This window comes from Raphanus sativus, chromosome 3 (genome assembly GCF_000801105.2).
Source record: "Raphanus sativus cultivar WK10039 chromosome 3, ASM80110v3, whole genome shotgun sequence".
In the NCBI taxonomy this organism is placed as follows: domain Eukaryota; kingdom Viridiplantae; phylum Streptophyta; class Magnoliopsida; order Brassicales; family Brassicaceae; genus Raphanus; species Raphanus sativus.
In genome coordinates, this window is record NC_079513.1 from 2,362,601 (window position 1) to 2,378,890 (window position 16,290).

The 16,290-nt window shown below is 29.4% G+C and overlaps 1 protein-coding gene and 1 non-coding gene across 2 annotated transcripts; both read left to right on the plus strand.

Moving 5' to 3' along the window:
• The first annotated feature begins 5,952 nt into the window (after nucleotides 1–5,952).
• On the plus strand, nucleotides 5,953–6,115 carry LOC130510221 (U1 spliceosomal RNA). Its single transcript, XR_008943903.1, has one exon. It is a non-coding gene; the product is annotated as a U1 spliceosomal RNA (small nuclear RNA).
• A 1,426-nt stretch (nucleotides 6,116–7,541) lies between these two features.
• LOC108835423 (heavy metal-associated isoprenylated plant protein 47) lies at nucleotides 7,542–10,679 on the plus strand. Its single transcript, XM_057004897.1, has 3 exons — nucleotides 7,542–7,635; nucleotides 7,744–7,819; nucleotides 10,321–10,679. The coding sequence occupies exons 1-3, from the start codon at nucleotides 7,627–7,629 to the stop codon at nucleotides 10,467–10,469; spliced, it is 234 nt and encodes a 77-aa protein (XP_056860877.1). The 5' UTR covers nucleotides 7,542–7,626; the 3' UTR covers nucleotides 10,470–10,679.
• The last annotated feature ends 5,611 nt before the right edge of the window (nucleotides 10,680–16,290 follow it).

The window sequence follows — 16,290 nt, forward strand, 5'->3', positions numbered from 1 at the left end:
CGTTCATTGTGTTTATAGTTTATAAATATTAAAAGTAATAAATAAAATGTATCTTTCTTTAATTTCGAAAATTAGTTATACATTCTATAATTTCGAAAATTAGTTGCTATAAATTGTTATTTGTAATATTCTTTAGATTATATGGCAAGTGATATTAAATAATTTTAGACTTACCTTTAATTTTTAGATCTAATTTTAAATAAATAAAAATTAAAACAATCGACTAATCAAATTATAATAATTTCTTAAAACTTCACGTATGATCGACACGTAATTTACTAAAGCGATTTCTTATTTAATATATAGGAGGACTAGACGATGTGTAATTATATTTGATATATACAATGTTAAAGAATAAATGTTCCTGATAAGATAAAGAAGCAACAAGAAAATAATTTTTTTTTTTTTTGCTGAAATGAGAAAATAAAATTTACAAACAAACAATAACAACGTCGAACCAGCGACAATTTATAAACTAATAAACCAATTACAATCATTTACGTTTAATCTCAATTATTGAAATTTGTTGCAATTAAATATTTATGTTAAATCATTCATTATAAAATTATATATATATATACATATATATATATATATATATATATATCTGATTAAAAGGTTTTGGATTAGAGGATGCATGTACTCCAAAAACTGCAAAACAATAACTCATTAGCAGATCAAATGAAATTTAAGCAGACGAATACCTTTTGTAGATGTTCCTGATAATTAGAAAAGCATGATTGAGCGCAACGCTGGTGTAAGTTCTTTTTACCCATCCAACATTAGGAGAAAGAAGAAAGATACATCAACGCTGCACTCAATGATGTTCATCCAAACCCAGTTAAGATACACATCTTCTTTCTCTTTCTACAACTTTAGAAAATGAATCATACCAAAAGAACTTTAGAAGATGAACACAATCGTCGTTTGCATTTATATAGTACATTGTGTGTTTGGTTTAAAAGCAGTACAATGTTTGCATGTACTACTGTGTATGATTTAGAATTCGCAGATCTTATTTTATAGGTTCCACGTTTGTTTTTATTTAATTTATGATTAGTATAACTGTAAAACATGAGTTTTCTTTGGTTTTCATGTGATCGTATTATAAAAATGTTGTTAAAGCATTTGTCATTAGAAAACAAAATAATTATGTACTAAAGATCAGTGTTCGCGTGTACTGCAGTGAAACCAACTTTGTGTACTACACGAGATCATCTCTACTTCATCGACGTCATTCTTTGTTTAACTTTTCTTGGGACCAACCATATACAATCATATGTAAGCATTTTACTGTTTAAATTGAATTCTAAGCAAATATTCTCTAGGCTCATAATGAACACATTTCCTTTTTTCTCTCTCTTTTTTTTTAACACCTTTCCTTTTCATAATCGGGTTCATGGTTGGATAAACAGTGTTACCTCAGAGAAAAGCTTCATTCATCCTTTGCTCCATAGTTATTGGATTTCTTATTTTGTATGATCCGCTATGCTTCAATATATTTATACAGTTTTCTTACAGCTTGGTTTTAATGAATTAACTAGGATAGATCCCATGGCCATTCTTTTATAAAGCGCGGAACATTTTTTGTTGACAAATTTATTAATATAAATGTTTATTCACGTGGTGTTTTTGGAAATGGCTCTAGTCGGGTTTGAACAACCATGGTCACAATTTCCAGAGTTTAGACACGACCTCCTCGTCCTCGTTGAGTAGATCCACATCCAGTATTTGTATTTCTTTGTTCAAGCCACCAATCTGGATATCTATGAAGAAGAAAGCACTCAGTATTGTCATGACATGTCTGAGAACAATGGGTGCACGAACGATTAGGGTCACGAGGTCGAAAGGAGAAGCTGATGCTTGTTATAAGTCATTTTTGAGATGTTCAGATTGTGCAGTAAACCCTATAGCATCTGATTTCAGTTCCTTAGATCATACGGTATTGTTGTGCTGCTCTTCTCGAATGACTGGAGTAGACATTATTCATGTCTGGTAGTGGATCCTCATCGATAATTTGAGAATGTATATTTCTGAAACGGTATTCATCAAGCCCGAACAGAAACTTATGAACACGGATTTCTTTGCATTCTTTCTCAATATCTGTAAAGGCATCATATGAACATGCTCTTGTAGTTTTGATATTGTCTAGTTCCTCCCGTAGCTTGGTAAGACGTATGTAGTACTCAATCACTGTCTGTCCTTGCTGCTGGCAGGTATTTATTTCATCATGTAGTTGATGAATGTGGACACCATTCCGAACTGAGAAACGTCTTTGCAAATTTTCCCAAAGCTTGTATGCTTCAGGTACAAACGAAACTGTCAATCTTATTTTCGGGTCTACCAAAGTCCGAATCCAGCTAACCAGCAGAGAGTTAGTAGTAAGCCATCGAGAGAGGTCTGGTAATTGTCACCTTTGTCGCACATTCTGAATAATTGTCACCTCAAAGCAAAACAGAAGTGATTAGTGCTCTTGGATTGTCAGAGGGATGAAAGTAATATAAGCTGGTAAGCTCGGCAGTATATAGAGACGTCACAGACCTAGAAGTTAAGAAAGTTGAAGTATCAAACATGTTTTTTGCAGATCCACATCCAATATTAAAATAATATATATCGTCAAACTAAAACATGCATTATCATTTGATAATTTTTTGGTTCAACATTATGCATAGTTATCCTAATCCAGCAGAAAGCGACGGAGATACTTAAAGAGAAAGAAATATAAATATCCATTCACTCATCGTCGATCATATCCCCTACCAAACATGTCCGGAACCTTTCTTACCGCCACGTGGCAGTCACTTATCAAACAACGATCCTACGAATCGTCGAGTCTCCGTTTTTTTTTTACCGTCTCAGCCGGTTGTCTCTCCCAAATCCTCTCGCTCTCACCACTCCCTCTATATAAAGTACGATCTCTCTTCTCCATAAGAACTCTTCTCTTCAGAATCTAAAAAAGTCAGAATACTCAAATCTTAGGGATCAGTTTATCTGTTGCAGATGAACGGAGCGATCAGTAAGTGGATGAACGACAAGTGTGAGAGCGGCGGCGATACGACGACATCCGCATCAGTTAGTTCTGCTTCGCTGCAGAGTTCGGTTGCATCACCGTCGTCGTCGTCCGTGAGGAGAATCAGAGGCGATCTGGAGTCGAGGCGATTTGGTGCGGCGGCGAGCGAGAAGCTGAGGCAGGCGGAGGAGTCTCTGAGGACGGTTATGTTTCTTAGTTGTTGGGGATCTTGTTAGATCTAGTGGCGTATAAATATGTGAATATTCTTTTTGATCTTTGTAGTTGTTCGAGTTTCTGTAAATAAATGAAAAGTTGTGTTGTAAATGGTTAATCAGTTTTTTCAGAAAATTTAATGAAGTAAAGTATGTTGGATGTTATGATTAGTAATTCTATTATGCGTATGGATTTTGATTCATTTTAACTACAGACTAGCTTTTGACCCGCTCTTAAAAGAGCGGGTATAATTTCTGTTTTAAATTTAATTTTTGATATTGTTTTTTTTCTGATTATATTTGTTTTTTGGTAATCATATTTTTGTATAAATTTTAATTAAATATATTTTATTAAATAATAACAATTTAAAAATTGATTCGGTATATGCACGATTAAAGGTGGATTACGGGTCGAACTCGCTCCGCTGATCCGCCACCCCGCGGATTTTCAAAAAATTTTGGTTATAAAATGTGACCTTACAACCCGCAAATAAATTATTTTATACCAACACCCGCTCCGCTTAATTTTATGGTTATCAGCGGGTTATATATATTTTAAAAATCATTATTTAATTTAATTATTGTAAAAAATATATTTATAATGATAAATTTATACATGATTTAAATAAGGACGGATGTATTTATAGCTTCCCTACGAATTTAGGTTTAGTAGTTATCATTCTTAACCATTTACGTTATAATATTACTCAAACTCTTTTAGCAGTTATATTAATATACAGATATAAGCAATTACATATAGTTTTTTTTTTAAATTAGATCCAACTATTATGAACATGGCATGTTTTTATTTTAATAATATTGATATATACCTTAAAATTCATTACCTATGTTGATATTAGTATTATTATTGGGACTGTGTTAACGTTGTTCATATAGATCCTGATTTAATATGGTCTGTAACAGATTAAAATGATAATTTGCTTTAATAATTATAATTCTACTTTAGAACAGTGTAATATAATCAAAAAGAAAAGATTGATGTCAGAAAAAGGAAAGAACTGACTATTGTTGAATGAAACCGTCGATTTTGACATAATTGGGTCCGGAAATGAGGGAATCAAGTGGAAGTAATAAACAAAATCATGGTTATATAAAGAAATAATAAATGGTGCAGTTATAAAAGAAAATGACCAATAAATATGTCGTGTATAACCACTTACATTGCTTCTTTATTTTTTTTTAAATAGACCCAACATATATCAATTGGACATGTTGAAGAATTAATAGAATAGATATTTTCATAAATTAGGATCGCAAGAGCTTTTTCTGTTATGTAGTTTTTATTTTTAATACACAAAGAGACGTTTATTTGTTTTGCTGGATTTTTTTAAATCAATAATATTTTAGATGTCCCCTACATATTCACATATTTATTTAATTTCTGTTTAATATTTGATTAATTAAAAAATATATTGATGCAGTTACGTGACTAATGGTTCTGGTTTTTGACAGTTATCATAATATAAAAAATATGTATTTTGTGGCAGTTATAAAATTTAAAAGGTGGATCCAACTATTATCAATAAAGGCATACTTCAACTTTAATAGTATTGATGATAGAATAATAGTTATTGAGACATATTGTTTAGACTTTCGATTATACTATAACAATTTTAATTTTATTGGTCTTAAGATGTTGATTTATATTGTTTGCTTCTAGTTTAAATGGATTTGATTAAATGTGCCAGTGAAAAGCTATTGATCATTTAGTGGAGCATAGGGCTTCGCTAGACAGCCAAATTATTGTCTAACTTATAATAGAATTGGTCAATCTTTTTCTCATTTTCATTATGTTCGTATTTCTCCAAAATATAATCAGAAAAGTCAAAATAAAGTCAGTTGGTTTTGTTTTATAAATTTAACCAAAGGTAAGACAGTTATCGAAAATTTAGGAACAAAGTGGAAGTTACAACTTACAATACCAATATCCGTAATAGGTTTGATTAGTGGCAGTTAATATTTTTAAAGTAGTTTTAGTAATATTTTAAAGAGTAATAAGGTTAAATAATTGGACATAACTTCATATCAATTGGACATGTTGAAGAATTAATAGAATAGATTAGAAAATTGTTGATAATTTACTAAGAATTTTAATAAAAATTTAGATGCCGTGTATGTAAATTAAGTTTGAAAATTTTAAGCTGATAGTCTAATGTTTATGCTTGGGTTTTACATTTGAGATGAACCATCTTTCATACCCATTTTGGGTCAAAAGAGTGTTGCTCTTCATGTTTTGATTCATAAGTAGAAGATGTACTTAAGATGATTTTGGACAGAAGATAACCCCATTGGTTGAGGATAGGGGTAGGGCTCCACTAACTGATAACTTGCTTCGATTGAATTTTTCTCGTCTTTGTTCAGATTTTGAACCTTTTGACTTTTTTTTTTATTATTCCACTGTTATTAAGCTTATTATATCAAGTTCGATACGAGCCTGTATAACATTGTTGTTTTAGTAAAATACTTGACATGGGCTCCAAAGAGTCCGGCCCACTAGAAATCTAAACAAAATGCTTGCCGGATCTCGCATATTTATCAATCCCTCTCCTACACGGCGTTCAACAAATCGAAGAGACGGCACGCGGTTCATGTTAAAGAAATAAGAACGGCGGAAAGTATCATATTTTATAAATGTCCCACATCGTCTGCGAGTAAAGGTGGAGCCTTTGGAAACTCAATACAAAAGACACACTCGTGGCTTCTTGCAAATCACTTACCTGGACAGGGTCAACTCGTGATCAAGAAGACGAGTGGCCTAGGCTAGTGACTTCCATTGCACATAAAGGAAGGGTGCTTAGCCTAAGGTCTTCCCAAGTGGAAGAGCCTATGTCATTATTTGTGGCAGAGGGGGTTTGCGTTCGCGCAGCCCCTACCATCATTTCAGTTTAAATAAGACTATAGCTTGCTGTATCTCTCTGTTGATTTTATATCTCACAGCTTCAAGGTCCGATTCAAAAGAGCCTTTTTGTTCACTAAACTCTGTATCTGATCATTGTATATACAGTTAATCACAATGATGATGATTTGACCACGTGCAGGATTCAACATATGCTACTTTCTAATGATATAAAGGTTTTACAAGTGTGTTCAGAAGCTAAAGAGAATCTACATAATTGCATACCGAAGTTTACATTGATGCTCCTCTATTCCAGAGTTTAAGAGCTAAGGTTCATGTACTTAAGAAGTTTTAAGATCATCAATTTGGGTGATCCTCACCGATATATCAAGGGTCAGGGATCTAGTTATTGGTTGATGATGTAAAACCACCCGTGGGAGGAATGAAATATAGAAAACCTAAGGACGTTTCCAACAGTGCCTTTGTGGTTAGTATCATCGCTTAAGTTTGTGTAATTTAAAAGACTTTGTGGTTGGAAATCTTCGGAAAGCCAAGATGCTCTAACGCTTGTGAACCCCTTGTTCTTCAACTAGAAGCGTTGAACATTGCGTTTGAGGTTATATTGGTCCTTAAGTTATTGATGAATCTTGGGAGGCTATTAGGCTTTGAGCGAGAAGAAACATATTGCAGTTTAAATCTTTCTTATGTTCTTTGGTGATTGTTGTTCATGTATTTACTAGTTAGTATAAAACTTAAGGTTTTTCTTCTTCTTTACCTCCTTGGCATTTGTTTTTCTTATAATCATCATCTTAACAAGACCTTGAAGTAAACTCACAACGTGTTGACGAATAGTTTAAGGGTAGTATTCGGGAAGTGCTTCGGTCAAGTATCTTACTTAAAAGGCAAGGCATTCAACCACTTTAGATACATTTTTTGTCCATAGTCCATGGTCCGGTCCTTTCTTATTCATGGTCATATGTGTCTGGAAAGATAATTTTCATTTGATAAAGTTGTTAAATTGATATTCCGTTTATTTTTCACAATTTCAATTTTTTTTTCACTATTTGTATTTTATTTGATTTTAAGGTTTATACAATTTGTTTTTATTCAAACAAGACAACACTTTTATTGATTTCCTTTAGGCCTTCAATAATTCAGGACGGTCCTCCTGATTGTAGACTTTGTAGTTTCATACGTTTTGATATGCATGATCAGATCTAACCACCTTAGCTAGAAAGTTACAATAACTTATTTGACCTGTCCGATGACTCTCATAAGTCATCTATACTATATATCAATAAAGTCAATACTTATAAAGTTATTATCTACGTAAGGACTCAACTACGAAGCAGTTACAATGAAAATTTCCCTGCATGTTCCTGGTCATTGTTAGAACACGCAATTCTGTATATACGCGTTGAGCAACTTACGGCACAAGAAATTGAGACGTGTATTGTCTTATATATAACATGTCTTGCTTTGGCCTATACGTAAATTAGAATCACTTACGAGAGAAAACCTTCATTACTCCCAAGAATTTCCATAGAATGGCCAAGGTACGCAAAAAAATGTAGCCATGTTTATATTATAGTGTTTTTTGTGAAAACAAAAAGAATATTAGGATTATTAAAGCTATATAAAAATCTTGGAACGTTCATTGGCAGAAAATCTTGATGTCCGTAAATATGAGGTGCCAAAAATGTCGCTCAGCAGCTCTCAAGATCGGAGGCCAAACCACTGGTAAGATATATCATAACTAACCCTTTTACTACGTACAATAATGTAACTGGTAATATTGCAAAATAAATTAAAGCATCATGAATATATATATCAGTAAATCGCTGAATTTCATTATAATCATGCTTATTTTACTTTGAATTAGTAAGATTTTTACTTTAACAAAAAATCTATGATTTTCAAATAAAATTCAAGTGGTCTTATTTTTTTTTAATGAATTTCTTCCAAATAAAATACAAGTGATATATCGCTGAATTTCTTTCAAAATGATCCATGTTTTTTAATTGTTTAAAAATATACATTTTTGTATTTTCAATACAATTTTTAGTATGTAAAATGATAAATTGTAATTTTTAAAAAATTAAAAAATGGTGTTTATTAAATTATGGTTGGTTCAAAATTGTGGAAAATAGTTAATCAAAAAATTAATATATTTATAATAAAAATTTAAACAATGAAAATTTTAAAACATGCATCTCTTCAAAACAGAAGGAGTATATGTGAAAATGACATATAAAATTGAACTTATGGTCAATAACTTTCGCTAGCTTTCATAATAGGATAAACGTTTATGGACATATATTACACTAAAAATAAAACATCATACATATTCATAATTTTTTAACTTCTTAAATTTATATAATTATAATTTAATATATTTAGTTAATTTTTCTACAAACACTTATGCGTAAATAGGGGTGTCAAAATGGGTCATGACCCATTGGTTGACCCAATCCAAGTTGACCCATTAACCCAAATGAACTGTTTATTTTTGATTTAATGGGTTAATGGGTTAATAGGTTAATGGGTTAACAGGTTAATGGGTTAACAAGTTAATGGGTTAACAAGTTAAATAGGTCTATTGGGTTGGGTCAAATCTGACCCATTTAAAAAATTTTAATTAAAAAAAAAAATCAAAAAATCAAAAAATCAAAAAACAAATTCTCAAAAAACAGAAAAACAAAATTTTCCGCCACAACCAGAAATGCAATTTTCCACCAAAATCGGAAAAAAACAATTTCCCGACAAAACCGGAAAATTGAAATTTTCCGCCAAAACCGAGAAATAGAATTTCCTGTCAAAAGCGGAAAAACGCAATTTCCCGCCAAAATCGGAAAAATGAAATTTCCCGCCAAAACCGTAAAACGCAACTTCCCGCCAAAATCGGAAAAACAATTTCCCGCCAAAACCGGGAAAAACAATTTTCCGCCAAAACCGAGAAAAACACAATTTCCCGCCAAAAACGGAAAAATGCAATTTCCCGCCAAAACCGGAAAACGCAATTTTCCGCAAAAACCGAAAAAATTGCAATTTTCCGCAAAAACCGAGAAATATAATTTCCTGTCAAAACAGGAAAAACGCAATTTCCCGCCAAAACCGGAAAAATACAATTTCCCGCTAAAACCGTAAAACGCAATTTCCCGCCAAAATCGGAAAAACAATTTCCGCCAAAACCGAGAAAAACACAATTTCCCGCCAAAACCGGAAAACGCAATTTCCCGCCAAAACAGAAAAAATTGCAATTTTCCGCAAAAAACGAGAAATATAATTTCATGTCAAAACCGGAAAAACGCAATTTCCCGCCAAAACCGGAAAAATGCAATTTCCCGCCCAAACCGTAAACGCAATTTCTCACCAAAATAGGAAAAACAATTTCCCGCCAAAACCGGGAAAAACAATTTTCCGCCAGAACCGAGAAAACACAATTTCCCGCCAAAACCGAAAAACGCAATTTCCCGCCAAAACCGAAAAAACGTAATTTTCTTTCGAAAGCGGAAAAACACAATTTTCCAAAAAAGCAGAAAAATATTTTTTTTAATTCAATCAAATTGGTCTTAACTTAAAAATGATTCATTATAAAGATGTTGGGTTGATGGGTCAACCATTAATCCATCTGACCCATTCAATTTAATGGGTCATAGGTCAATCCAACCCATTTAATAAATGGATTGGGTTGACCCATGACCCTTTAACAGTCAACCCATTTGGGTTATGGGTTGGGTTGACCCATTTGACCCATTTTGACACCCCTATGCGTAAAGCGCCATTTTTTACTGTTAGAGCTCTGCACTAATAAGATCAAACAGTAAAATTAAATTTTAGTGGCCGTTCAATAAGTAAAGATTAAGATGAATTTAAAGAGATTTTAATTTTCAGAAAATATACATAACACAAGTTTTTATAATTTGGTTACATATGTAAAATTATATGGTGGTTAATTTATAATATTATGGGAATTATGTATTTGTATATGAATTTTCAATAATTTTTAATTAGATTTTATTATGTTTATCTTGATCCAACTAAAATTTATTATTTTCTAATGTTTATCATTTATCGTTTTTACATTAGAGGTTGAAATAAAAATTGGGTTCCATAATTTATCAATGATTCAATATACAAAGATTTCTAGAGCAGACAATTTTGGTTATGTCATGTAGTATATTATATCTTGCTTTATTTTTCTCATTATTTCGTTAATTTTTCTTTTTCAAAAAATTCAGGAGTGACTTTTGTGGGATTAGAAGGAGAAGAAAAAGATCAAGTTGTGGTGATCGGTGAAGGAGTCGACGCAGCCGGTTTGGTCCTCCGGCTTCGCAAGAAAGTGGGTTTTGCTGACCTTATTAGTGTCACTGATGTTGACACTTCTTAATTCTTAGTATAATACCGAAATCATATTTCTTTATTTTGTTGCATTCTTTTTCAGTAAGCATACCACCTTTTCTTTAATCGCTGTTATTCCCATAGTTATAATATATTGTTAAAAATATATTTTATTTATGATTTTTCCTTATTTATTCTTTTGTAATATGCTATTTCTTTTTGCAACATGTTATCCTTTTAAATGTCGATGTCTAACACAGCCAAACAAATAACTTGAAATCTTAAACTCTTAACATCTATGAGAGAAAAAATATATTCCTAGCTCATGTTTAAGATAATTTTTTAATGTTCTGAAATATGGTTTTAATTTTTTGAGCATCTCCAACTCTACTTTGTATTCACTCCAAAATGAAATTTGGAGTAAAAAAATGTTTTCACTTCATTACATTTTTTATTTCATAATAGAATAAAAATTTATTAAAATTTTTATTTTTGTTCATTATTTTATTTTTCAATCCAAAATAGAATATAGTTGGAGTAAAACTAATTTCATTATAGAGTTACTCTATTTTGTAAGGAAAATGGGATTTTACATTAGGTATGATCTTAAGAAGAAATTATCTAATTTTTTTTTGAAGAAAATAACAAAGAATAAAAATAAGAAAAGAGTTTCTCGGAGAAAGAGAGTTGATCATGGAAACTCTTTAGAGTTTTGAGAAACTAAGTGCCTAATATAACAAAATTTACTTGCAATCCCTTCGAAGAGACCGTTTATAAACAAATTTTTCAATCATGTGTGATTAACAAGTTTGACATTAATTACTTGTCATCACCACAATCCACCTCACAACCTTTTTTTCAAAAACTCTCTCTTGCCTAGATTTATTACATGTCATGCCATTGCCTAAAATATACTCCCTCTGTTTTTTAAAAATGTATGTTTTAGAGTTTTCACACATATTAAGAAAACACATTAATCATGTATTGTTTTTAGAAATTATCAAATTTCAAAGCATTTTAACCAATAGTCTTTCAATAAATTCAATTAATTTTATTGAAATTTGCAATTTTTATATAGAAAACATAAAAAATACATCTTTTTGAAACAAATTTTTTTTCCAGAACATGCATCTTTTAAAAACAGAGGGAGTATAGTATATCTTTCATTTTATTCATATATGTACCATTGTGTATTTACATTAATTGTAGAGAATATTATATTAATTGTGTGACTGTTTCAGAAATCTATAAATGGAATATCCATAAAGGCAACATTTATCATTTGACTTAATCATATGTCTATATTATTTTTTTATAGTACATCATAAAAAGTAGGCGCCGAGCATATATTATCGGAGAGTTGCATATTAGACGTATCATAAAAAATAGGCGCCGAGCATATATTATCGGAGAGTTGCATATTAGACGTACATAACATGAACCTCAGTTAGTACAATCTATATGTTTGGTGTTGCATATAGATTTCCTCAGTGAATATCACCGATATTATTATGTATTCTCTGTTGAATCTTCATATATAGACTCCGTAAAAATAATCACACAAGGTATGAAGATTCTACATGCTTGATCTATAAATGCAAAAATCTATTTAGTTAATAAACGCCATACTTACGTAAGTCTATATATATTTTGTGAAAACAATATATATCGATATTTAGCCATTATAGAATTTAATCCCCTTATTATTAATCCAGAAGCATTTTAAAAATTTAACCTTTAAAAAGTAAACTAATTTCGATGTTGCCATTATGCCTATGTGTCACTCTCACAATTCTCCTCAGCCATCATTTAAAATTATCCTTAATTTACTAGAGTAATTACATATAATGCCATTGGTCCTATTATGTTTGTTATATTCTCATTCCCAACATATTATTTGGCTCATTCTTTATATTATTTGACACATATACATTGCAAACAGGTTATATAAAATGAGTTGTCGAGTCCAAAGACACATATGCATTTCAATTTTTTTTATTACATTTTTCTTTTGCATCTGTACGGATCATATTTTTTTGTATGCTAATTATCACATGCTTTGCTGATTTTGCTATCATATATGTGTACATAACTTATACATTCTTTTGTATATTCTTGAACTTATACATTCTTTTATATATTTTTTTTATTCTTACTGACATTCTTTTATATATTCTTGAACTCATACATTCTTTATATATTCTTGAACTTATACATTCTTTTATATATATTTTTTATCCTTACTAACATTCTTTTATATATTCTTGAACTTATACATTCTTTTATATATTTTTTTTATCCTTACTGATATTCTTTTATATATTCTTGAACTTATACATTAATTCTTTTATATATTCTTGAACTTATACATTTTTTTATATATTCTTGAACTTATACATTCTTTGTATATATATACATGTATGCTTACTTGCAATATGAAATATGTAAAAAATGCATATATGTATACATATACTTATACATTCTTTTATATATTCTTTTAATTATACATTCTTTTATATATGAGTGCTCTTTTTTTCAACATTTCGAATTTTGAAAATAGGAACCACATACAACATTATTGCATGTTTTGGAATATGGGAAGCATATAAAATTAGGAACCAAATTTATAGTGATTTGGGGGTGATTGATATTATTTGAGCAAAATATCTATAATTTCGAGGATAATTTTATCAATCTTGACCATGATATTTATGCATTTCCTAAATTATGAAAAGATGATCTACAATAAATATAAACTTGCTAAAATTTTGGTCAAGATATGAAATATGAAATATCTAAAAATGCATATATGTATACATCTACTTATACATTCTTTTATATATTCTTTTAATTATACATTTTTTATATATGTGTGCTTTTTTTTCAACATTTCGAATTTCGAAAATAGGAACCACATACAACATTATTGCATGTTTTGGAATATGGGAAGCATATAAAATTAGGAGCCAAATTTATAGTGATTTGGGGGTGATTGATATTATTTGAGCCAAATATTTATAATTTCGAGGATAATTTTATCAATCTTGACCATGATATTTATGCATTTCCTAAATTATGAAAAGATGATCTACAATAAATATAAACTTGCTAAAATTTGTTTGAGTAATAGAATAGCCGTTTGCCGTACAAAAAAAAAACTTGCTAAAATTTTGGTCGTTAATAATGGAAATTAGACAAATATATTAATTAGAATTTGTTGGATAGCTGTGTTGCTCACCAAAATTATGACTGTGTATGACACGTGTATTTATGTTTATAATCGCATACACTCATTGCTATTTGGTATGGCTTCGGTATATAAGTGGACCATTATTTTTTCAAAGAGATGCAGTGACAACCAACTATTTTAGCACAAGACCGGAACATATACTTTAAAGTCTAAGGTATATTATTTTACTAATAATGTTAATCTCTATATATTATTACTCATACCATTTTGACAATTTTCACATATAGAATATGTAATGTTCCCAAATTTTTTTTTTTTATAAAAAATGTTCCCTAATTCTTTTTTTGAACATTTTCACCCTGCGCAAGGCGCATGTCATATCCTAGTTTATATTATAATTGAAGGATGAATTTTCTAATGGCAAATTGATTGATTTTTGCAAATCATCCTTAGTATTTTAATGACGTGTAGTTATTGGTAAATCATGGAGTTTTTATCAACAAAAAATTATATAAAGAAAGTTTGCCAAATCTGATTGGACAAACATTGAAAATTGGCAATCTATTCATAATTTAAGTTGATTAATTTTATAATTACATATGTCTCGGTAATTACATGCATGTTTATATAAGAAAATGTATGTTTTGAATGATTCCACATCGTGCTATAATGTGTGTCAAGACAAAATGATTAACTTGATTAGTTTATATTTACGATTCTTAGGGTGATTTGATTTTGTAATACCACCTAAATATTAATTATTTAAAATACTCCAACAACTTTGATAAATATTTTATATCTCATTTTAAATGGATAATTAGTCATTTATTGTCAAATATAGTAATATTGATTGTTAGATAATATCTTTTTATTTTATTATGTATTGTGTCTTTTTGGAATAAAATGCTTAGTTTAAATAATACTGAAATTTTATGAAAAAATCAAAACGTGTAAGAAATGGATCAATTTATAACATTCATAAATAAAAGGAATTTCATATTAAATTTCTTGCAATCCCTAAATTTATAAACTACATTCAAAAAGAAATTCCATATTAAATTTCTTGCAATCCCTAATTTTTGTAAAAATAAATTTTGATTACAAAATTATCATAAATGGTGACAGACATTAAATTTGGAAACTTATATAATTTTTTCCGATTAAGTTTAAGGCGAATATCATTTTTAATATGAATTTCCTTAATTTCTGCCATATGCATATAATACTTTCTATAATTATCTAAAAATCTACGATTTTAATCCTATACAAATTAATAAGATAGTCTATAGTCACAACTGATAGAGTTTTGACTATATATCCAATTCATATTTATGTAATATTAAATTTCATTACGATTCATAAATTATACATGACATTTTTTAGGGACTAGAAAATATAAAAAAATTCATAATTATATTCTTCTATAAACTTTTAGTTGGTGACATTTATTTTGAATAATAGTTTGTATTTTATGGGATACATGACATTTATTTTGGGACTGAACAATACAAACTGTTCTATATTGTAAAATAAATATCGTATATAAAAATTATGAGTATTCTTGAAAATTTGTAAAATCCATTCAAAAAAAAATCATATTTTTCTTGCAATCCCTTAAATTTTGCAACAATACTTTTAAATTTAAGTTTCATATGCAAATTTAAATAATATTATTCAAAGAAAAGATACATATTAAGGAAATTTAGATTTGACCGTAATTTATGCAATGTTGAAAAACAGAAAACTGATATACGTAATCATCATAACGCATTTTATTTTCGTTTAATATAAAAAAGTTACTATAAATTTATTTAAATTCTCATAACTAATTAAAAATCACACACAAAATTTTGGGGATTTAATTGAAAAACATTATTAAACAGGTTTTTCTAAATAATTTAACAAAAATCTAACCAATTACATAAGTTGTAAATTAATTTTATAGATTTACTTTCACAAAATTTACTTTAATTACACCTTACTAATTACACAAGTTTAAAAAAAATATCGAAACTTACTTTCTATAATATGCACAGTGTCTTTCAATCTTTCATTATATAACATGTATGTAATATTTGTGACTAAAATATTTACCATTCTAATATCTATAGAATAAAAATTTTAAACTCTATTTAGTTCGTTCACTCCGCGAAAGACGCGGATATCACCTAGTGATTATTAAAAAGGGTCAAATATAAATAATTTTTATACAGATAAACCTCTAAGCTGATGCCCTACGGAGCAATGTTATTAATTTTCTTTTCTTTTTTTTTTGAGAAAAAAACCTCATTTACTAGGATTAATAAGAGCCATGTTTCATCGGAGGAACAGAGTTAAATGTTAGGTAGCTAAAACCTTCACTTTGGAGTCAAAAACGAATGACCTAAATTTATGTGTGGCATTAGCATTATGGATCAAACTAGATTCTAACCGGCACAGTTGTGCGTGATATTTATAATTGTATTTATTTTATGTTCCTGAACTAAAATTTTTGTTTTGTATTTTTTGCTGTAGATGGTATTTTTTTTGGTTCGATTCAGGTTCAGTTATGAGTTTTGATATTCGGTTCAAGAAATATAGTAATACTTTGGTTATTTATAAATTTAAATTTGATCTGAGTTTTTTTTTTTTTGGTTTAGTTCATACAATTCTGCAATTATACTTTATTTATAGTGATTTG

What these genes read in the sequence shown, in the direction of transcription:
- LOC108835423 (XM_057004897.1), top strand. An exon ending in GATCGGAGGCCAAACCACTG is followed by an intron (nt 7,820 to 10,320) that starts GTAAGATATATC and finishes CAAAAAATTCAG; the next exon opens with GAGTGACTTTTGTGGGATTA.